We start from the raw sequence: 25,489 nt of genomic DNA, 5'->3' as shown, positions 1-25,489 counted from the left end.
GAAGCATATATGACAAAATATTATATAAATAAAAATGTCTTGAGAACCATTTTCTCATATCTCTTCTCAATTTTTTCTAAACTTTTTTATTCTTGTTTTAACATGAGTTTTGTTGGCCATGTTTTTTATTCGAGAATCAAGTCTAGCATGAAGATCCCTTTTATGGTTAATTGGGATCATGAGCAACTTTAGGCTAGCGCCAACAACAAAGCGTCGATAACAATAGTCAGTAAAACGATCAAAAACCCAGTAAAACAGACTCTTTCCTTCTTTACAACTAGTCGAAGAACAGTCTTAAAGATCCCATATTACAAAGGGATGACGAAATGGTCATAGATAATTTCAGTTCTAGATCTAAAGACACCCTTTATATTATTTGTAATGTTGTTTCCATCTTACCCGTGGAATATGACTGTGTCATAGAAGTTACTGGCACAGAAGATGAATACTTTGCTGAAGAAACAGAAAATCATAAACCAATGTGCTATTACATAATGAGCAATCACTACTACGTAAAAGCCATTTCACAATGGTTGGGAAAGTGATACCACCACGTTTGACCAACCGTTGTGAGGTAGGGTGGTTATATGTATGATGCTTTCCACCACGGTACTGCGGCCGTTATTATAAACTAGGCAACGCGCTACCTATCACAACAGTTACTTCAAACAACCGTTGTGATATTCTTTAATGCATAACATTTAACAACAGTTGTTTTAAACAACAGTTGTGATATATACATTGAGTTTATTATAAATTATGTGAAATGCTTATTTTGTCAATGCTCATTGAACATATAACCTGTCAATCTGATCTAGAACATTATAATATATCAAATTAAATTATATTAAAAGAACAAGTTACATTGTTCAATGTTATACAAGATTTCTTCAGCATTTATTCATATCTTTCTCTTTAACGATAAAGAACTTGCTTTAATGCTCCTAATTCTTTAACCTCCCCTTCCTTCACCTATAATTCATTTTGCAAAATATTATTTACTTTGCACACAAAATTAGAGGTGGAAAAAGGGGCGGCTGAAGAACAAGAAGCATTAAACCAAGTTCAAACGATTAAACAGCGAAATGCAGACAATGGGATGAAGAATACTTGTCTAGCATTGAAGAGTGTAAAATGTTTTCTTATATAACTTTATCTTTCATATTATAAGTTTTTAATGGAATCCGAAAATGATATATATTCGGTAAGGGGTTGGAAAAACACTTAAACCACATAAGATATAATAAACTTATTTTTTAAACTAACATTAACAATGGACTTAAGAATACTTGTCTAGCATTGAAGAGTGTAAAAAGTTTTGTAATATAACTTTATCTTTCATATTATAATTTTCTAAAGGAATCCGAAAAAGTTATATATTCGGTAAGGGGTTGGAAAAACACTTAAACCACATAAGATATAATAAACTCATCTTTTAAACAAACATTAACAAAAACATTCATCAATAACAAACCTTAAACAACTTATAAGATACAACAAAATCATCAAAACATAGCATAAACTACATACAACATACAACTTTTATTAAAAAATGTTGGAATAAAATTGTTCATATCACTTGGATTTTGCTGATAACAAAGTACTTAATGAATATTTGGGTATACTAACATTTATTTAAGTGTGTAAGATCATAAATTTTAAAATCAACTTGGGCGGGATGGGCTGACGTTTTCGACTCGGTACCTTAAGTTGGCCTGCCACGCCTAACCCGCTTAAAAAAACGGGCCGAGGCGGGCATGGGCAGTTTTTGCCCGCAAGTTTTTTGTTAAAATTTATTTTTTTATTTAGAATTAAAACAACTTCAACTATAAAAACAACCCTCTTTTCTTAAAATTATGTTGATTGAATTGTATTCTAAATTATTATAGATACAAAATTGAATTATAGTTGCAACGTTCTTTCTATAACTTTCTAATACATGTGTTGATTGGAAAACTTTGAAATAGAAGAACAATTGTATAACTGTTTACCAGTAATTTCTGACAAACAACCGCTAGTCTTTCAAACTGTGTAATTTGGTAACTTACAGGATTGACTAGATTGATCCTAGGACATGTGTGTCAAAGTTTTAGTTTTCTCTAATTTCATTTTATAAGTGGTTATGTTTTTGATTTATGAATAAGAACAAGATTCTTCTAAAAAAAGAAACTAAGTATTTTCTAAGAATTGGAATAAACATTCGACTGTAAAGTACTGGGTAATGTGTAAAAGTTGAATCTAAAAGGGTTGTAAATATTGTAAAGTGTAGGAAAGTAAAGGCTTTGACAAAATGTAAAAGGGTTTGATTGAAAGTAAAGAAAAGTAAATGGCGAAAGACTGGAATTAATGAAACTATAAATGACTTTAGAGTAAACAAAACAATGGTGTTTTCATACATACATGATCAATAGAATCTTTTCTCTCGTGCCGGTACTTCGAGTATTTGAGTGATTTTTGTATACAATGTGAAAAACACCCCAATCATATAACCAAAGATTCCTATTTATAATGATTCGACCCTAGCGGTCTCTTCACAGATGAGTGCCACGTTCGATATTTCAAACGAAAGGATCTTCTGATGATACCACGTGTTCTCCTGACGAACAGACGCAAGTTTAAATTTCAAACTCTTCCCGCTCGAAGCCTTTTTGAAACCATCCAACGTGGCTGTCAAAGCAAACTTCTTCATAAAAATATTCCAATTACGCACTTGAAGCATGATTGTAAGCTTAAACAAAAGCTATCTGAAACACTATCTTTGCATAAACTATAAGAACTGTTGTTCTTAATCTACTTAAAGAGAAGAATAGAAGATCAAAATAAGAAGTAACCTTGAATAAGAATTGTTGTTCTTAATCTTCTTGAAGAGAAGAATAGAAGATCAAAACAAGAAGCAACCTTGAATAAGAACTGTTGTTCTTAATCTGCTTGAAGGGAAGAATAGAAGATCAAAACAAGAAGCAACCTTGAATAAGAACTGTTATTTTTAATCTGCTGGAAGAGAAGAATAGAAGATCAAAACAAGAAGCAACCTTGAATAAGAACTATTGTTCTTAATCTACTTGAAGAGAAGAATAGAAGATCAAAAGAAGAAGCAACCTTGAATAAGAACTGTTGTTCTTAATCTGCTTGAAGAGAAGAATAGAAGATCAAAACAAGAAGCAATGTTGAAAAATAACTGTTGTTCTTTATCTACTTAAAGAGAAGAGGCAAATCAAAACAAAAGGCAACTCTGAATAGATACTATGTTCACAATCTGCTTTTAAAGAAGAATTAAAGATGAAGACCAACGTGAAAAAGCTCTCAACAACTGAGGCTAACTTTCATACTCTACCTACTCATACCAAGCAATGGATCTCATCAGAAGAAGCATACAAGAAGAACTCAATGATTATTCACTTTAATTGGGGATGATGCCTTGAGCGACCAAGTAAAGGTTAGAAGCTTAAGAAGACTATGCTGGTGGTCATTGTGGAAATTCTCTTGGAAACAAAGTGATGGTCAGAAGTCCAGGAGTCAATGGATGTTATATCTGTGGATCAGATCACTGAACAGTCCATTGCAGTTAGTCACATCAGGTAGTTGTGTAGTTTACTAGATTGATGAACATTATATCCAGATGGGATCACTGAACGGTCCAGTCATCTAGGGGTTAGTCACTTGCGGGTAGCTTGTGCAGGGTGAGTCACAGCAGTTGGCTGTGCAGGTTGTTAGTCACGACAGATGATCGTGCAGGTGTAATCAAGTTTGGTTATAGTGGATTAAGACCTTTGTTGAGAGGAAAATCACCTTAGGAAGGTGGACTGGAGGTACCCTTATTCAGAAGGTGAACCAGGATAAAAATAAACGTGTCTTTTACTTTCTGCATAATTCATTTAACTCAGAACAGTCATGCAGAATATCCTTAGAACTGTACTGAAACAAGTTAGAAGTTTTGATGATATAAAGAAGTTAAATTGAATATCTCATTCGTTATGCAACTCCATTCGAAGCATGCTTTCGCAACATTAAAAGCATATCTAGAAGATGAGATACTAAGAGAAAGAAAAGAAATTAAAGAAAGGGAATTTTTAATTGATAAAGAACACAATTCAGTCCCCCCTTTCTTGTGTTTTTCTCCACCTTCAAAGAATATCTTAAAAACAGACGAACTTCCAACGTCTCTCTATCTTGGAACTGCATCTCTGCAAAGACACTTGTGCAAGTCATCTTCCAATGACTCTTTTGATTCCTCTATATAAGGAGTAGAAGATTTGAAGGAAGAAGAACCAACAACCATGAACTGGAAAAAATACTGAAAAAAACACTAAGCTTTTGTTTATATTTCTATTACGAGGCACATAGTCTTGAGATTTATTATCTTTGTATATCTTATAAATCTCAAGTGTTAAAGTATTTTATCGTGTTGTATTATTTTTGCACATCTGAATGTATATCAAGTGCATCATGTCGTCCAATCATCTAAAATGTTTGTTTAGAAACTTAGTGAAAGTCTCTTGCTAGGTTGCTTGAGCAAAGGAAGACTCTTGCTAGGTTGCTTGAGCAAAAAAAATCTCTTTCTGGGTTGACAGAGCAAAGGAAGTCTCTTGCTAGTTTGATTGAGTAAAAGAAGTCTCTTGCTAGGTTGCTTGAGCAATAGTCTCTTTCTAGGTTGATTGAGCAAAAGAAGTCTCGGGCTAGTTTGCTTGAGCAGGTTATAATCATTTTTAATTATAGTGAAAATATCTTGTTGGACAAGGGGACTGGACTACTCTCAGTTTGTGAGAGGAACTAGGATAACTCTGTGTGTGATTTTACTTATTTCTTTTGCACTTTATTTCTTTCCACTGCTAACTACTCTAAGTTCAAATTCTGAACTTGTTTAGTTTATGAAGTTGGTTTTAAGAAGAAAAAAGTATTCACCATACACAATTCAACCCCCCTTCTTGAATATTTTTCTCACCTTGAATAATAGCAAGAACATAAAATGTTTAAAAAACGTACATGTCCCATAGTGACATCCACGATGAAAGAATGATGAAACTGATGTGAGAGTTGCAAACTTGTGTTAAATTTGAATGAATGTCATTTTGGGTGTTTCATACAAGTTTTATGCGCTCACTTTAACTTCATCCTCCTTAATTTTTTAATTCACGTCATCTATCTATAAGTTAAAACAAGCAGAAAGTTCAAACATTATGAAACAATCATTGAAACGTAAACAATAAGACATAAAAAAAATTTGAAACATAAACTATTGTTAAGACGATGTAACTCTTCAAAGATTTGATGCAACGAAGGTGTCGCTTCGAAGAAGACGAGTTCGCTGCATGAGTTTGGGGTTTCCATATGAGAGTCACAAATGAGATAGATGTTATGGTTTTGTTTTGAGAGAGGGGTTGTTATATACTGAAGCGCGAGATACTTTTGCTTATATATAAATATGTAAGACCTTTCACTACGGTTGATAATATGAACTGTGATGAAATTATTGCACCTTACACCACGATTGTTTATAAGAATTGTGGTGATATATAAGGTCAAGCCCATTTTGTCACGATAAATGGAATATTATTGGTACTGCGACTTGAACCCTTTCACTCTAGCTACATTTCACTACAGTTGTTAATTATGACTGTAATGAAATGTATTTTAGTAAATACAAAAAAATCGCACAAAAAAAGTTATTACAACGGTTAACAGGAAGGTCGTCGAAGGCTCTCTGGTTGTTAGCATGTATTTTGCTAAAACATACTAAGGAAGATCACGTTGGAAGAGATTCTATATGGATTAGCATTCAGACCTAAACATGTTGAAGAACATGTCATGACATCCTGGTTGGAGAAAGCTGATCTGGCAAGAGGATCAAGCGTTATTATTTGCTATAGGAATATTTGAATCAGCTCAGAATATTCGAAGAAATCAATCTGCTGATATTTGTGCCAAGTTGGATTCAATCCAGAAGATTTTCACGGTGTCTTTGATTTGAGACATTATAGGAAAGATTGGATTGAAGTCCTAATTTCTTGGAGAACAAGTAGCAGACTTTTACCAGCCTCTCTGCTGCGATTTGAAGCTTAGCACATAAAAGAATTATCTATATAGAGAAGAGTTGTAACCTAGTTTAAAAGTCACGAAGCTCCTCAAACTTGCAAATTTTGGTTGTTTTGAAGATTTTTGTGTGCTATCTAGCATAAAAGTCACGAAGCTCGTTAAACTTGCAAATTTTGGTCTTTTTGAAGATTTTTTTGTGTTATACTACATAAAGTTCACGAAGTTAGTTAAATTTGCAAACTTTTATATTTTGGATGTTTTTTGGGTGTTGTAATACATAAAATACCTGAAGTTTGTTAAACTTGCAGATTTTGGTCTTTTTGAAGATTTTTGTGTGCTATGCTACATAAAAGTGACGAAGCTCGTTAAACTTGCAAATTCGGTCGTTTAGAAGATTTTTGTGTGCTATACTACATAAAAGTGACAAGCTCGTTAAACTTGCAAATTTTGGTCTTTTTGAATATTTTTTTGTGCTATACTACATAAAGTTCACGAACTTCGTTAAATTTCAAACTTTTAAATTTTAGAAGATTTTTGGATGTTGTAATACATAAAATACACGAAGTTTGTAAACTTACAGATTTTGGTCTTTTCAAAGATTTTTGTGTGTTATACTACATGAAAGTCATAAAGCTCGTTAAAATTGAAAATTTTGGTCTTTTTGAAGATTTTTGTGTGCTATACAACATAAAATTCCAAAATTCGTTAAATTTTCAAACTTTGGTATTTTTGAAGATGTTTGAGTGCTATACTACATAAAATACACGAATTTCGTTAAACTTCCTTACACAGATATTACGACATAAAAATCACAAAATTTGTTAAACTAGCAAACTTTGGTCTTTTTGAAGATTTTCGTGTGTTTTACTACATAAAAGTCACGAAGTTCGTCAAACTTATAAAATTTGGTCTATTTGAAGATTTTTGTGTGCAATACTACCTAAAATTCACGAAGTTCGTTAAATTTGCAAACTTTGATATTTTGGAAGATTTTTGGGTGCTATACAGCATAAAATACACGAAGTTCGTTAAATTTGAAAAGTTTGATATTTCGCAAAATTTTCGTGTGCTATACTACATAAAAGTCATGAAGTTCGTCAAACTTGCATAAATTTGGTCTTTTTGAAGAAATTTGTGTGCTATACTACATAAAATTAACGAATTTCGTTAAATTTGCAAACTTTGGTATTTTGGAAGACTTATGTGTTCTATAATACTTAAAATACACAAAGTTTATTAAATTAGCATGCATTGATATTTTGGAAGATTTGCAAACATTGGTCTTTTTGAAGATTTCCGTGTGTTTACTACATAAAAGTGACAAATTTCGTCAAACTTATAAAATTTGGTCATTTTGAAGATTTTTGTGTGCAATACTACCTAAAATTCACGAAGTTCGTTAAATTTGCAAACTTTGATATATTGTAAGATTTTTGGGTGCTATACGACATAAAATACAAGAAGTTCATTAAACTTGCATACATTGGTATTTTGAAAAATTGTCGTGTGCTATACAACATAAAAGTCACGAAGTTCATCAAACTTGTAAAATTTGGTCTTTTTGAATATTTTTGTGTCCTATACAGCCTAAAATTCATGAAGTTCGTTAAACTTACAAAATTTGGTCTTTTTGAAGATTTCTGTGTGCATACTATATAGAAGTCATGAAGTTCGTTAAACTTGCAAAAATTGGTATTTTTGAAGATTTTTGTGTGCTAATTCACGAAGTTCATTAAATTTGTAAACTTTGGTATTTTGCAAGATTTTCGTGTGGTATACTACATAAAAGTCATGAAGTTCGTCAAACTTGCATAAATTTGGTCTTTTTGAAGAAATTTGTGTGCTATACTACATAAAATTACCGAATTTCGTTAAATTTGCAAACTTTGGTATTTTGGAAGACTTATGTGTTCTATAATACTTAAAATACACGAAGTTTGTTAAATTAGCATCCATTGATATTTTGGAAGATTTTCGTGTGCTATACTACATAAATGTCACAAAATTCGTTAAACTTGAAAATTTTGGTCTTTTAAAATATTTTTGTGTGTTATACTACATTAAAGTCACGAAGCACCTCAAACTTGCAAATTTTGGTCGTTTTGAAGATTTTTGTGTGCTATACTACATAAAAGTCACAAAGTTCGATAAACTTGTAAAATTTGGTATTTATGAAGATTCTTGTGTGCTAATTCACGAAGTTCATTAAATTTGTAAGCTTTGGTATTTTGCAATATTTTCGTGTGCTATACTACATAAATGGCATGAAGTTCGTCAAACTTGCATAAATTTGGTCTTATTGAAGAATTTTGATTGCTATATTACATAAAATTAACGAATATCGTTAAATTTGCAAATTCAGGTATTTTGGAAGATTTTCGTGTGCTATACTACATAAAATACACGAAGTTCGTTAAACTAGCATACATTGATATTTTTGAAGATTTTCGTGTGTTATACTACAAAAAGTCACGAATTTTGTTAAACTTGCAAATTTTGGTCTTTTTAAAGATTTTTGTGTGTTATATACTACATAAAAGTCACAAAGCTCCTCAAACTTGCAAATTTTGGTCGTTTTGAAGATTTTTGTGTGCTATACTACATAAAAGTCACGAAGCTCGTTATGAAGGATAGAAAGACTTAGAAGATAAAAACAATCAACACTGATTTTTATCCTGGTTCATTGTTAACCAAACTACTCCAGACCACCCCCTTAGAGTGATTTACCTCAACTGAGGATTTAATCCACTAATCCAACTGATTACAATGGTTATCCACTTAGAAACACTCTAAGTCTTCTAGAGTATGCAGATCACAACTTGATCACTTTAAGAAATCTTTTACAATCAATGTAAAATAAAGTTTACAAGAGTTTGAATGGTTCTAATAAAGCTGTAATCACAACTGTGATATTTCTCTTAAGTTCTAAACTTAACACTCACTAAATATTACTAGAGTTTGTGAGGTTGAAGATGAAGTTTGTAAGCTTTTGAATTTGACAGCAATTTTGTATGTTTGCGCAAGTGTTCTATTTTGCTTCTGATCAGAACTTCTATTTATAGGCGTTGAGAGGAAATGACAGTTGGGAGCATTTAATGCTTCACGTGAATAGTACAACGATGCATTTAATGTTTCACACTTTTGTCAACTACCTCGAGCCTTGCTTTTGCTGCTTTTACTGACTTTGCCTTTTGTAGATTCTAAGGTTCCTTTTGTCAGTCAGAGATTAGACGTTTCAGCCTTTCATCTTGTACTTTCTTCTGGACTCAGATTTTGTAGATAACAACGTTTGAATATCAGAGTCATCAGCTTTGGTGCAGAGCATCTTCTGTCTTCTGACTTTGAAGAGCTTGAGCGTGATACCATCAGAACTTCAGAGCTTGTTCTTCTGACTTTCATTCTTCTGATGCTTTCCAGTTCATGTTCTGATTCTGCATGACCATCTTCTGATGTCTTGCCAAAGCATGTTCTGATGAAGCCATGCAGAACCTTCTGAGTCAGTTGCTTCTGAGCGCTGATTTGTGCATACTCTTTATATATTTCCTGAAATGGAAAATGCAAAGGATTAGAGCACCACATTATCTTATACAAAATTCACACATAATGTTATCATCAAAACACAGAATATTGATCAGAACAATTCTTGTTCTAACACGTTAAACTTGTTAATTTTGGTCTTTTTGACGATTTTTTTTTGCTATACTACATAAAGTTCACGAAGTTCGTTAAATTTGCAAACTTTTATATTTTGGTAGATTTTTTGGTGTTGTAATACATAAAATACACGACGTTTGTTAAACTTGCAGATTTTGGTCTTTTTAAAGATTTTTATGTGTTATACTATATGAAAGTCACGAAGCTCGTCAAAATTGCAAATTTTGGTCTTTTTGAAGATTTTTGTGTGCAAGACTATATAAAATTCACAAAGTTCATTAAATTTGCAAAATTTGGTATTTTGGAAGATTTTCTAGTGCTATACTTCATGAAATACACGAATTTCGTAAACTTGCTTACATAGATATTACTACATAAAAGTTACGAAATTTGTTAAACTAGCAAATTTTGGTCTTTTTGAAGATTTCTGTATGTTTTACAACACAAAAGTCACGAAGTACGTCAAACTTATAAAATTTGGTCTATTTGAAGACTTTTGTGTGCTATACTACATAAAAGTCACGAAATTCATCAAACTTGCAAAATTTGGTCTTTTTGAATATTATTGTGTCCTATACAACATAAAATTCATGAAGTTCGTTAAACTTACAAAATTTGGTTTTTTTGAAGATTTCCGTGTGCTATACTACATAAAATTCACGAAGTTCGTTAAATTTGCAAACTTTGGTATTTTGGAAGATTGTCGAGTGCTATACTACATAAAATACACGAGTTTTGTTAAACTTTCTTACATACCAGTGCAAATTTACTTTCTGCGCTTTTGGTTCAGCAAGCAATCGATTGCATACCAGTGCAAATCAATTGCACCTGACAGAAAGTCATCTCTTTATTGTTTCGACCATAACTGGAGTTTCGTAACTCGGAATTGGGCTCCTTCAGAGGCATTGGAAAGCTAACAGAAAGGGAAATGAAATGCTTAAACTTCCACAACTTTATAATACTCTTAAGTAATAATCAAATCCATGTGAATATCCTTTCACCTCGATTACTAGAAGATAATTCTTAGATAATTGATTAGTTAACCGTTCTCAAGACCTTGGCGCCCAAGTGTTCCTCCAACTGGGTTGTAGGCATCATGGAATGGGTGGTGATGGAAATCAAAGCTATCTACGTACATCAAAGATGTTGAGATCTTATAGCTTGTGAAGCTAACCTTGTGAAACCAAATGCGAGGAGGCCTTACTACTTGGTGTAATTTGTGTACGTCGATTAACAAAATATGAATATGGTAAGGTAAACCTTAGGATACCTAGACCAAGAGATATGAACGGATGATAGGTTGCTTTTCACTTTTCCCTATCAATCGACTACTTTGAAATCATACAATCTAATGGTGTAGTAAGTATGAGATGAGGGGTTAAAGGACACACAAAAGCACAGTAACTGCGAGTAGGCACGTTACATATATGTTGACTACTTCTTGTGAAGAAATTCCAAGGATGCCTCTGGGCCGCATATATTGCAAGCATTCTCGGGCTTTGGTCTTGGGAATGGGTCGGCTCCGTAGTTCATGAGCTATTCTTTGGGGATGAACTCCCGGGGATGTGTACCTCACCTTCTCCTTTTGTTGTTTCCTTATGGGTGAATTTCTATGTGTGATTTGGACCCAGCAAATTGGAAGAGTTGAATTGTTGTAGTGATTCAATGTCGGTTCCACGGTTTTCTATAGTCATATGAGTTACTTACCATGTAGATTGAAAAGGTATGCTTTTGGGTCTTGTTTCCGAGAGCAGATAGGCAGGTAAACCCGGAAGACCAGACCTTGAGGGTAGCTCCCGAGAGAAGGGTGACAGGTAATAACAGAAGACCTATTCTGGAGGAAGCATGTACCTAATATCCGAACATGTGATATATTCTCAGAGGATCCAATCGGGTGGTCAGTGGACACTCCATTGTGGTGCTACGATTTGATAGGCTTTCCTATACTGGACATTTAGGAAACCTTAGGATCTTAGATTGATATGTAGTTGATGCATGTACCTTGTAGAGCCAAGAGGACCCATAAGATTGGGGAACTCACTGAGATTTAGTAATCTCACCCCATTCATCTTATTATTTTTTCAGGTACCGTGCAAGATCGAGTTTTTCCAGATGCTTGGATCAAGAGCTTTTGATTGGATATCGTGAAGGTCGTGCCTGGTCTTTTCTTGTGTTGTGTATCTTTATCATTATGTAGACATATTCATTGTATCCATCTTCGAGATGATTTTGAAATGTATACATCTTATGTTATTATTTTTGACTTTTGTATGTACTCAATACCAGTTATTAGTATTCTGCTGATATGATTTTAAACACATATTGGTAGGGTATTACACATTCCAGCGATCAAACACAGCGAGACAGACAACAGATGGGTTAGAAGCATATTCATTCCCATTTCAACGATCTTTTCTTGCAAAGTACCAATTTCCTTGATATTGAACTTGTTTAACAGTGTGATGCTTGATATTGTTGACATTGCATGAATCACCAAATCATCCATCACCATAAAGGTTATAACATATTTCACAAAACCACTCTTGTTATTGGAAAAACTTTTTTTTTCAGCAACCTTCTTATTTCCAATATAATGAACTTCACTGCTCATAAAGTTTGAGCAAGAAGAATAGGCTGGAGCCATAAAAGGAGAGTGAATATTGACAGAACTAGTGCATCGAGTTGTGTTATCTTTTGTCACCTCAAACTTACACTTATTTGGACACATGAACAACTTTATTTCTTCATCTTTGTCTTCATTAGCATGGTTACGAGTAAGGAAGCCTGAGATTTGAGTGGAAGAGCTTTGAGCTTTTGGGTTTAAGAGAACATCCTTGGTTTGAAATGGTTGCATGTAATTCTGGTCCAGATTTTCAACACTTTAATATAGATTTCCTAAGCTACCTACCATGTTATTTGAACTTAGAAGCTTAACTACAGTACCAATAGGTAAGCATAGCAAGTTGAAGAGAAAGTCTATGACAGGTTTTGAAGCTTCAGCAAAGAGAACTTTGTTATTCTTTGTGTCGATAAGAAGCTTCATGGATACTTTGGTGGAAGAAGAAGACGCCATAATATATTAAAAGGTAGTATAATAGCCTTAATATGAAAAGTTGTTCAATTATAGACAGATTATTACAAAGAGTTGAGTGGGGTTGCACAAATAATTGCTTAAACAAGATAAGAGCTATCTATATATAATACTTATTGTAGAAGTAAAAACATATTCACTCAGTTGATATATGATTTGCTCCAGAAAAATAGAGGTTATGATTAATTATGCATTATTAGGGCTGGAAAATTGGTTGGTTTAGATCGGTTTCAGGTCCAAAACTTAAATTTAGTGTAAATTGCGGTCCCAACCCAATTTCAACCGATAAAATTTTAGTTTTTGACAGATTCGATTAACTCAGTTTGGCGAATAAATCAGGCCGGTTTAGTCGGTTTAATGTTTATTAAGTAAATCTATAAAAATGATTCATCATTTATAAAAATTCACATAAATTTAACTTTTAATATTTTTTTAAACAATAGACCGGTCGGTTTGAATTAGACGGTTCAAATTTGAGAATATCCTTATTCTCAAATTTTAATAAAAAAAAAAAACAATAAATCGGTCGATTTGAATCGAACGGTTTAAATTTGAGAATATCCTTATTCTAAAATTTTGTAATAAGAAAGATAATAGATCGATGGTATGGAATCAGACGGTTAAAATTTGTCCACCCTATCCATTATAAAATGGAGCTACATGTCCTAACTCTTTCATTTTAATGCAATGTAGTACTAATGAACAAGAAATACTCCATATGTTTCTCTTGATTTTATAAAAGAAATAAAGAGTTGAAGACTACTTATACATTTAAATTATTTACTGTAAAATGTACTATCAAGTAAAAACATTTTAAACCTGTATTTAATTTTTTTTATTTCTTATATATTTTATATTAGTGTAATGTGAAATATTTGATTGAGAGAATGTGAGTACAAGGGGACCAATAAAATGATTGATGGTAGATTTTATATTGAAACCATTTTTAATTAATAATTATTCTTTCAATGTCATTTGAAAAAGAATATAAATGTACAATTTCGTTACCGGTAATTACTCTTTTTTAGTTTTCCGTTTGTGCTGCGTTTATATTATTCATGTTTTTGTTAATTTTTAATTAATAATTATTCTTTCAATGTCATTTGAAAAAGAATATAAATGTACAATTTCGTTACCGGTAATTACTCTTTTTTAGTTTTCCGTTTAGTTACTTAATATCAATGTACAATTTCGTAATTACCGGTAACGAGTATTTGTAGCGATAACAAATAAATCTAATTACATTCTGTTACGCTTTCAATTTCCTATATAAGCAAGCACACACATTCTCTCTCAATCATCAAAACTTTCTTTCCTTTTCTCTCTGATTTTGTTCATATTTGTTGCTAATTGCTATGGATATTGATCTCACTCCAAAATTGTCGAAGAAAGTGTACGGTGACAATGGTGGATCGTATTACAGTTGGTCACCATCTGAACTTCCTATGCTGCGTGAAGGTAACATTGGTGCTGCCAAGTTAGCTCTTGAGAAGAACGGTTTTGCCACTCCTCGGTACTCCGATTCTTCCAAAGTTGCATATGTTCTTCAAGGAAGTGGAGTTGCTGGAATTGTGCAACCTGAATCAGAAGAGAAGGTTCTTGCAATTAAGACTGGTGATGCTTTAGCACTTCCTTTTGGTGTTGTGACATGGTGGTTCAACAAAGAGGACACTGAGTTGGTTATTTTGTTTCTTGGAGATACTTCAAAAGCACATAAGGCTGGTGAGTTCACTGATTTTTTCCTAACTGGTCCTAACGGAATCTTTACCGGATTTTCGACTGAGTTTGTGGGAAGAGCTTGGGACTTGGACGAGACCAATGTGAAGACCCTTGTTGGGAAACAAACCGGGAAAGGGATTGTGAAGCTTGACGGAAGCATCAGCCTTCCTGAGCCTAAAGATGGAGACAGGAAAGGTATGGTCTTGAATTGTCTAGAGGCACCATTGGATGTCGATGTTAAGAATGGCGGAAGGGTTGTTGTTTTGAACACCAAGAACCTTCCTTTGGTTGGTGAGGTTGGTCTAGGAGCTGACCTTGTGAGGCTTGATGGAAATGCCATGTGCTCGCCTGGATTCTCTTGCGATTCTGCTTTCCAGGTTACTTATGTTGTTAGGGGAAGCGGACGCGTTCAAGTTGTTGGTGTTGATGGCAAGAGGGTTTTGGAGACTACTTTGAAGGCTGGAAATTTGTTCATTGTCCCAAGGTTTTTCGTCGTCTCCAAGATTTGTGACCCCGAGGGAATGGAGTGGTTTTCTATCATCACTACTCCTAATCCCATCTTTACACACATGGCTGGAAGTTCTTCGGTGTGGAAGGCATTATCATCTACAGTTCTGCAGGCTGCTTTCAACGTAGATGCTGAAACTGAGAAACTCTTCCGTTCTAAGAGAACTGGAGATGCCATTTTCTTCCCTCCTCCAAATTAACTAGAATGAATATAAGTGTCTATAACATAAGTCATTATTGACAATAATACCTTCTAAGAGTTTACAATGTATCAGCTGTTTGATTTTGTTTCATGTTTCGTATCAGTACTTTATATAAGAGTTGATTGCCTATGCTTCAAGTTTATGCTCTCAAGGTTTACTATATGCTGTCTGTATTATGTTGAAGGAATTTATACTTTGTAGATTTTTGATGAAATATGAATACATTTTGATTGTATGATTACTTAATGCAATGAACAGAAAGTTGAAAACTACTAGTAGTATATTATATATATAAATTATTTATTGTAAAATGGATCAAGTAAAAATATTTTAAACTTGTATTTATTTTTTCTATTTTTTATATTAGTGTAATATGAAATATTTGATTGAGGGTGTGTCAGTACTAGGGGACCAATAATGATTCAGGGTAGATTTTATATTGGAACCATTTTTAATTAATAACTATTCTTTACCTGTCATTTGAGAAAGATGGTGATTTTTCTAGTGTTTTTTGTTTTCCATTTGTGTTGTCTTCATATTATTCTCTATATATTAGTTTTTTCTCAACAACATATTCATCTCAATAAAATGCTCGTTATTATTTGTAATTCAACATTAATGCTTGTATCTAGAAGCAATTTCTAGTAATTTAGGGCTGATTTCTATCTTGCTGATGCTGATGTTTGCTTTTCAAGTGATTTTTAAGCTTTGTTTATTAATTTTTTTTTAAAGTTCAAAATTAAATATCCAATTTATACCAAAAAAATTTAATATTTCAAATTTTTTACATATCTAATATTTCAATTTAAATGTTAAAGTTTTCATGTTTTAAAAAAGAATATTATTGTTGTCCAAAATGCACGTCAATTCTTCTGTTACATGATCTTCTTGCAATTTTTATTTTATTTATATAACAAAATATTATTATATAATATTTTTTATTATATTTTAATAGAACAAGCCAATTGGATTGAAGCATATATGACAAAATATTATATAAATAAAAATGTCTTGAGAACCATTTTCTCATATCTCTTCTCAATTTTTTCTAAACTTTTTTATTCTTGTTTTAACATGAGTTTTGTTGGCCATGTTTTTTATTCGAGAATCAAGTCTAGCATGAAGATCCCTTTTATGGTTAATTGGGATTATGAGCAACTTTAGGCTAGCGCAAACAACAAAGCGTCGATAACAATAGTCAGCAAAACGACCAAAAGGCCAGTAAAACAGACTCTTTCCTTCTTTACAACTAGTCGAAGAACAGTCTTAAAGATCCCATATTACAAAGGGATGACGAAATGGTCATAGATAATTTCAGTTCTAGATCTAAAGACACCCTTTATATTATTTGTAATGTTGTTTCCATCTTACCCGTGGAATATGACTGTGTCATAGAAGTTACTGGCACAGAAGATGAATACTTTGCTGAAGAAACAGAAAATCATAAACCAATGTGCTATTACATAATGAGCAATCACTACTACGTAAAAGCCATTTCACAATGGTTGGGAAAGTGATACCACCACGTTTGACCAACCGTTGTGAGGTAGGGTGGTTATATGTATGATGCTTTCCACCACGGTACTGCGGCCGTTATTATAAACTAGGCAACGCGCTACCTATCACAACAGTTACTTCAAACAACCGTTGTGATATTCTTTAATGCATAACATTTAACAACAGTTGTTTTAAACAACAGTTGTGATATATACATTGAGTTTATTATAAATTATGTGAAATGCTTATTTTGTCAATGCTCATTGAACATATAACCTGTCAATCTGATCTAGAACATTATAATATAACAAATTAAATTATATTAAAAGAACAAGTTACATTGTTCAATGTTATACAAGATTTCTTCAGCATTTATTCATATCTTTCTCTTTAACGATAAAGAACTTGGTTTAATGCTCCTAATTCTTTAACCTCCCCTTCCTTCACCTATAATTCATTTTGCAAAATATTATTTACTTTGCACACAAAATTAGAGGTGGAAAAAGGGGCGGCTGAAGAACAAGAAGCATTAAACCAAGTTCTAACGATTAAACAGCGAAATGCAGACAATGGGATGAAGAATACTTGTCTAGCATTGAAGAGTGTAAAATGTTTTCTTATATAACTTTATCTTTCATATTATAAGTTTTTAATGGAATCCGAAAATGATATATATTCGGTAAGGGGTTGGAAAAACACTTAAACCACATAAGATATAATAAACTTATTTTTTAAACAAACATTAACAATGGACTGAAGAATACTTGTCTAGCATTGAAGAGTGTAAAAAGTTTTGTAATATAACTTTATCTTTCATATTATAATTTTCTAAAGGAATCCGAAAAATTTATATATTCGTTAAGGGGTTGGAAAAACACTTAAACCACATAAGATATAATAAACTCATCTTTTAAACAAACATTAACAAAAACATTCATCATTAACAAACCTTAAACAACTTATAAGATACAACAAAATCATCAAAACATAACATAAACTACATACAACATACAACTTTTATTAAAAAAATGTTGGAATAAAATTGTTCATATCACTTGGGTTTTGCTGATAACAAAGTAATTAATGAATATTTGGGTATACTAACATTTATTTAAGTGTGTAAGATCATAAATTTTAAAATCAACTTGGGCGGGCTGGGCTGGCGTTTTCGACTCGGTACCTTAAATTGGCCTGGCCCGCCTAACCCGCTTAAAAAAGCGGGCCGAGGCGGGCACGGGCAGTTTTTGCCCGCAAGTTTTTTGTTAAAATATATTTTTTTATTTAGAATTAACCTTCGACTGTAAAGTACTGGGGAATGTGTAAAAGTTGAATCTAAAAGGGTTGTAAATATTGTAAAGTGTAGAAAAGTAAAGGCTTTGACAAAATGTAAAAGGGTTTGATTGAAAGTAAAGAAAAGTAAATGGCGAAAGACTGGAATTAATGAAACTATAAATGACTTTAGAGTAAACAAAAAAATGGTGTTTTCATACATACATGATCAATAGAATATTTTCTCTCGTGCCGGTACTTCGAGTATTTTAGTGATTTTTGTATACAATGTGAAAAACACCCCAATCATATAACCTAAGATTCCTATTTATAATGACTCGACCCTAGCGGTCTCTTCATAGATGAGTTCCACGTTCGATATTTCAAATGAAAGGATCTTCTAATGATACCACGTGTTCTCCTGGCGAACAGACGCAAGTTTAAATTTCAAACTCTTCCCGCTCGAAGCCTTTTTTAAACCATCCAACGTGGCTGTCAAAGCAAACTTCTTCATAAAAATATTCCAATTACGCACTTGAAGCATGACTGTAAGCTTAAACAAAAGCTATCTGAAACACTATCTTTGCATAAACTATAAGAACTGTTGTTCTTAATCTACTTAAAGAGAAGAATAGAAGATCAAAATAAGAAGTAACCTTGAATAAGAACTGTTGTTCTTAATCTTCTTGAAGAGAAGAATAGAAGATCCAAACAAGAAGCAACCTTGAATAAGAACTGTTGTTCTTAATCTGCTTAAAGAGAAGAATAGAAGATCAAAACAAGAAGCAACCTTGAATAAGAACTGTTATTTTTAATCTGCTTGAAGAGAAGAATAGATGATCAAAACAAGAAGCAACCTTGAATAAGAACTATTATTCTTAATCTACTTGAAGAGAAGAATAGAAGATCAAAACAAGAAGCAACCTTGAATAAGAACTGTTGTTCTTAATCTTCTTAAAGAGAAGAATATAAGATCAAAACAAGAAGCAACCTTGAAAAAGAACTGTTGTTCTTTATCTACTTAAATAGAAGAGGCAAATCAAAACAAAAGGCAACTCTGAATAGATACTATGTTCACAATCTGCTTTTAAAGAAGAACTAAAGATGAAGACCAACGTGAAGAAGCTCTCAACAGCTGAGGCTAACTTCCATACTCTACCTACTCATACCAAGCAATGGATCTCATCAGAAGAAGCATACAAGAAGAACTCAATGATTATTCACTTAAAAGTGATTACTTGTCATGTAGTTTGTAACTAGAATATTTGCTTGATAAGAAGCACTGTACTAAAACCAATTTAATTGGGGATGATGCCTTGAGCGACCAAGTAAAGGTGAGAAGCTTAAGAAGACTATGTTGGTGGTCATTGTGGAAATTCTCTTGGAGACAAAGTGATGGTCAGAAGTCCAGGAGTCAATGGATGTTATATCTGTGGATCAGATCACTGAACAGTCCATTGCAGTTAGTCACATCAGGTAGTTGTGTAATTTACTAGATTGATGAACATTATATCTAGATGGGATCACTGAACGGTCCAGTCATCTAGGGGTTAGTCACTTGCGGGTAGCTTGTGCAGGGTGAAGCACAGCAGTTGGCTGTGCAGGTTGTTAGTCACGACGGAGGATCGTGCAGGTGTAATCAAGTTTGGTTATAGTGGATTAAGACCTTTGTTGAGAGGAAAATCACCTGAGGAAGGTGGACTGGAGGTACCCTTATTCAGAAGGTGAACCAGGATAAAAATAAACGTGTCTTTTACTTTCTGCATAATTCATTTAACTCGGAACAGTCATGCAGAATATCCTTAGGATTGTACTGAAACAAGTCAGAAGTTTTGATGATATAAAGAAGTTAAATTGAATATCTCATTCGTTATGCAACTCCATTCGAAGCATGCTTTCGCAACATAAAAGCATATCCAGAAGATGAGATACTAAGAGAAAGAAAAGAAATTAAAGAAAGGGAATTTTTAATTGATAAAGAACACAATTCAATCCCCCATTTCTTGTGTTTTTCTCCACCTTCAAAGAATATCTTAAAAACAGACGAACTTCCAACGTCTCTCTATCTTGGAACTGCATCTCTGCAAAGACACTTGTCGCACGCTCGCGAAAAATGAACAGAGTCGCCACCAATATATTTATCCCATAAGGGAAAGGAATATCAGAAAACCTAACAAAGGAAGGAACAAGGTCTTGCGACCAGAGAATCAAGGTACGGGAGTCGGTTACGCAAGGGGAAGGTATTAGCACCCCTTGCGCCCATCGTACTCGATGGTATCCACCTATGTTTGTTTCTATCTAAATGGTGTATAACTATGTCTATATCTAAATGCGAAATGAATGCAAAATGTAGGGAAAATAAAGAATTGTACTCGCACGGGCCCTACCCTGCTGCCTACGTATCCTTTTCAGGAATCAGAGTTACCGTAGCTCGGCTAAAGATTTTCTATTTGTTTTTGTGTTTTTTAATTGGGCGGAGTCAACGCTCGCGTTCTTGCACAAGGGGACAGCCTAGGATGCAATGGAACGGAGATAACGATGCCCTTAAGAAGAAGAAAGAGATTGGTTTGTGTCTTTTAGGGTAGATGAGTGATGAACAGTACCCAATATCGGGCCACTCACCACTTTCTCTACTTTGCTTTAGTCTGAACCATTGTTAGGTGTTTTGAAGTGTTTTTGGTTGTGTATTTTTTAAGGGAGTTTACTTCACGATTCGAATCACATAAAATGTATAATGATCGAGAAGCAGATTAGGGAATGAATCCCACTCGCTTCCATCCCATTATGTAATGTTTGAGAAACAGATTAGAGAATGAATCTCACTCATTTCTCTCCCATTGATTAATGTTTGAGAAACAGATTAGGGAATGAATCCCACTCGTTTCTCTCCCATTAAGTAGTGACCGAGAAACAGATTAGGGAATGAATCCCACTCGTTTCTATGCCACTAAGTGATTGAGAAATAGATTAGGGAATGAATCCCACTCATTTCTCTATCACTTGCTTAATGTGATTCGCATCTTCCTTTTATTAATGTTTTAAAGAGTTGAAAAGAAAAAGAATGCAATAGGGAACTAATCCTAAATTCTAATCTAAGTTGTCTATACAAGTCTAAATCCTAATGTTGACATGGGGTAGATTCTATAAGAAGCATACAAGTGGTATTAACAACATAGGCCAAAAATATGGCCAAAAACATGGTAAACATAATCACACAACATTTGTACAAAAATAGCATGGAAACGGTACCAAACATGAAGAAACAATTCAAGTATTAGTACAAAATAGTCTAAAAAATACTACTATTGTTTATGAGTTTTTGGTGTTAAGGGAACTCTAATTCAAGTCTACATTGCATTTAAAGAATCTACATTCTAATAAGCCTAAACTAGTATTTTTATTGTTTTTATGAAGGAGACGTCAAAAGATCAATGTCGATATTACCTAAAAAATCTACCATTTATTAATCCTAAAACTAACATTTGATTTTATGCATTTTTACTTGACTTAAAGTTGGAATTAGAAACAAAAGTTAAAAGCAAAACAGAATTAAAATAAAAAAGAGTCTAAACTACCAGGGGTGCACTAGCAGCATTCTAGATGAACTAAAACTAGCTATAAGGAACAAACTGGGCCTGGCACGGGGGTGTGAGAAGAACTAGCGCCCAGGCCCATTTACATCTAACACGTGTACGCAGTAGTAATTCAGGGGTGTAATCCAGAAGAGATTCTTAAGCCCAACAGATTCGCGGCCCAACAACACTCACTAGCCTTCCATTTTATTTCCACTTTTTTGTGCATTGTTTCAACCATTATTTGTGTCAGCATTTATTAATTTCATTATGTGATAGTTATGTGGTCACGTGACAAACAGATGCTCATCTCACATTTATCAATCGGTTCAGTGTGATTTAAGTGACTAAAAGACAAAGACATAGATTCAACCAATCAAAACGCGCCAGCACACCAACTAATCATTTGAATAAAACAAAAGCTACAAAATAATTGGAGAAACGGACCATTGCGAGCATGACACCTCAGCAAACGGAGAGAAACATCAGAACCAAAAGAGACGCCGGAGCTAGGGCTCTGGTCGTCTTCTCCGACCAGATTCACGGCGGCGCTCGTCGCAGTTTTTCAGAAATAAAAAACAAGACCATCGGTCCACACGGATTTTTCCACAGATTCTAGATCTAGCGTTAGATTCGCCCAGTTCTAGCCCTATCGTACAAACCGAGCCACATTTCTAAGCTCTTAACATGAACAAAACTCCACCAAAATTCAATCCGAGCCTAACAGCGCTCTCATGACCGAACACTGATCTCGCATACATGATGGAAACGTTCGCAAAACAGATTTCAGATATATGACACAACATTTGTAGCGGATAATTCATCTACTCTGAAGTAAAAACCAGCGCCACAGAGAATTCACATGGATACTATATATATGATGTATGACTTCTTGATTATGATCTAAGAAGCTAAGAGATTCCAAGAACTTACCTCAAGGTTTTGAGTGAAACTCCAGCGAATCTTACGAGCTCTTGGACCTTGATGATGACGCTGGATGCAGCTGCGGGAGAATCTTGCGGAGGCTGAGAAGTAAACTCGAGACTAGCGCTTCGTTTGAATCCTCAAGATTTGACGAAGACAGAAATCGTTTTGCGAAGGCGTGGTGATAGAGATCGGTGTTGGTGCAGGTTGAGCCGGAGAGCTTTGGATCAGCAACAGTTATGGAGGTTGTGGTAGTGGAAAGAGAAAGTTGGTGGTGGTTGGAGGTAGAGGTTGAAGGTTGCAGTGGAGGTAGGTGGTGGTTGAAGAAGGTAGAAGAGTTTGTTACGGTTTGTAACAAACTCTTGGGGAGTGTGTGAGGAATGAGAGAATCGGAGAGAGGAGAAGAGAGATGTGGCTGTGAGAAAAACGGAAGGAACGAGAGTGTGGGTAGTGAGTGAGTGAGAAAAGAGTCCCAAAAATGTGAGGGTATGCGTATGGCCACTTATATAGCATGAGGGGGAGTGTGAGGCTTGCCACATTGAGACATGTGGGACTCTTATGCTTAATACGTAAGCCTTATACACATGGAGTAATATTCCCTTGAACTTTTGGTAAACCAAGTCTTTGCATGGGCTATAATGGCAAGTGGATAGTGATATAGCAAGCTGCAAGTTCCACCAATCTGACAAGTTTGACCTAGTGACTTTGTGAACACGTAGCTTCCTCCATGTTTGGCCAAATGACACAAAGTTAACACCATTGTAAAGAGGGCACGGAATAGATTAAGACTCATGTTAGGGTCATCAAGAGATAAGTTCTATACTGCCCACCAAAATGATTGGAAATGTGGTACGCCATAGTTGAATGGTCGGCGCGCGTGACTTGCATCTGGACATTGTTCTTAGCCAGAAAATGACTCATCTAGGGCAGAATTTTAAAGGTCCATATCTTGCTTGATATATGTCCATTTGGAGCACCCTGTGGCTTGTTTGAGAGAGGACATGGAGGAGAGTGAATGCATGCTAGGCTTGCATTTGTGAGATTCCTGAATCGCCCTAGGATTGGCTTCAAATATGGCACATTACGTGTTTGATGAAATGCATGCGTGCTGCCCAGGATTTTGCTTGGCAATATGTCAATGCACGACTTGGCAAGGGCCTGACTTTGGGGCCTCATAATCGATTCAATACTTAACCAAATGACTCAAATCTTGTTTCATTACATAGAGGACATGGCATAGAATGGAAGCATACCAAGTTTGCTTCCATGGCATTTTTGTAGAGCTCTAAAATTAGCTTGAGATTTGGCATACCACGTGCTTGATGAAATGCCAGGTCATGACTTGGCTTGTGACTTGGATCATGACTTAAGCTGAATGGATTTTCAGGAACTTCAAACCAAATTAACTCTTCATACAATCTTCAAATGAAAAAGAGTCCAACTACAAAGTTGTTCTCCTCCATGAGAGGAACAACTTTGATGTTGGAAATTTCTTCAAAAAATGTCGTTTACCACGTGTAAACTGATGATGAAGTGGACTGCTTACCAAGCTTTGAAGTGCCAAAAAAATTTCTAAGTATGAGAACTTTCCATTTTTGTCATTTTCCTATTTTTGGCAGCTTTTTGTCAAACCCCTGATTTTATCCGTTCTTTGACTTTTCTTGACTGATTTTCTACCAAAAGTCAATATTTGGATAAATCTTCTGATTTTGACCCAAAAGTCAACTGTTCTGATTTTCCTGATTATTGATGAAATTCCCGATTAAATCTCCTCCGATCAAATCCAGTCGAACAAACACATCCACATAGTCGGCATGAGAAGCTTTTCACACATAGAAACCATTCCTGATTAGCTGTTGACCAGAAAGTCAACTGGTTGACTTTGGTCAAAGAAACCCTGTTTTGGGGAACCAGATGATTTGCTAGCCAGTATCCTTCAACTAATGCCTTGAATTGAGATTGAGAAAACCCTAGTCCAGGAGGGCTTCCTTGAGCACGGAACCACATGATTATATCTCAGTCTCCTTATTCTCTGATCAAAATTCTTTGCCACAGAGCTTTTCTTGCTAGCCTTTGAATAGCACCAATGATATGAATGCATGAGTGTGAGTCATGACCTAAGTGACATATGTACATGAATGCAAAGCCTAAGCCAGTTAGAAATAAAGGGGTAGGACAAATTTGGGGTATGACAGCTGCCCCTATTTAATCGTCTTAAACCTGAAGGTGAGATTGGCGTTAGCTTTTCGAACATTCAAGGTAGAAGAAGATTAAATATCAAGACCTGAAATTTGTCCTGAAGAGGAGGTGGTGTAAGTGTTATCCTTATTCTTTGCATTTTGATATCTGCTGGGGAAAGAGAGGAATTTGTTTTTCTGGTGGATATATTTACAGTGGACAATGGATTTGGATGGAGATAGCTTATAATGTGGTAGCGGTGCCGACACGGGGTTTTCAAAGCGAATGGTTGTATGAAACAATGATCGAAAGAATAAGACCTCGTGCGATTTTACGACTCAACGTCAGGGCTGAAAGGGATAAGATCTCGTGGCGATCTTATGACTCGACCTCGAAAGAAGATCTCGTGGCGATCAACTCGTCAACAGAAGAAAAGGGGATAAGATCTCGTGGCGATCTTATGACTCAACATCGAAAGAAAATCTCGTGCGATTTTCCACACTTTGGAAAGGAATAAGATCTCGTAGCAATCTTATGACTCAACATCGAAAGAAAATCTCGTGCGATTTTCCACACTTTGGAAAGGAATAAGATCTCGTAGCGATCTTATGACTCAACATCGAAAGAAAATCTCGTGCGATTTTCTACACTTTGGAAAGGAATAAGATCTCGTAGCGACCTTATGACTCAACATCGAAAGAAAATCTCGTGCGATTTTCTACACTTTGGAAAGGAATAAGATCTCGTAGCGACCTTATGACTCAACATCGAAAGAAAATCTCGTGCGATTTTCCACACTTTGGATAGGAATAAGATCTCGTAGCGACCTTATGACTCAACAT

The 25,489-nt window shown here is 34.5% G+C and overlaps 2 protein-coding genes across 2 annotated transcripts; one reads left to right on the top strand and one right to left on the bottom strand.

Moving 5' to 3' along the window:
* Positions 1 to 785: 785 nt before the first annotated feature.
* On the bottom strand, positions 786 to 12,760 carry LOC131648540 (uncharacterized). Its single transcript, XM_058918290.1, has 3 exons — positions 12,596 to 12,760; positions 12,025 to 12,547; positions 786 to 814 (listed from the first exon to the last, which is right to left on the bottom strand). Exons 1-3 carry the CDS (start codon positions 12,758 to 12,760, stop codon positions 786 to 788), a joined length of 717 nt encoding a protein of 238 aa, XP_058774273.1.
* A 1,370-nt stretch (positions 12,761 to 14,130) lies between these two features.
* Positions 14,131 to 15,278, top strand: LOC131645845 (glutelin type-D 1-like). Its single transcript, XM_058916044.1, has one exon. The coding sequence runs from the start codon at positions 14,134 to 14,136 to the stop codon at positions 15,202 to 15,204; it is 1,071 nt and encodes a 356-aa protein (XP_058772027.1). The 5' UTR covers positions 14,131 to 14,133; the 3' UTR covers positions 15,205 to 15,278.
* Positions 15,279 to 25,489: the final 10,211 nt, after the last annotated feature.

Source organism: Vicia villosa, linkage group LG2 (genome assembly GCF_029867415.1).
Source record: "Vicia villosa cultivar HV-30 ecotype Madison, WI linkage group LG2, Vvil1.0, whole genome shotgun sequence".
NCBI classification, from domain to species: domain Eukaryota; kingdom Viridiplantae; phylum Streptophyta; class Magnoliopsida; order Fabales; family Fabaceae; genus Vicia; species Vicia villosa.
The sequence above is the reverse complement of the archived record's forward strand: the minus strand, read 5'-3'. Positions and strand labels throughout refer to the sequence as shown.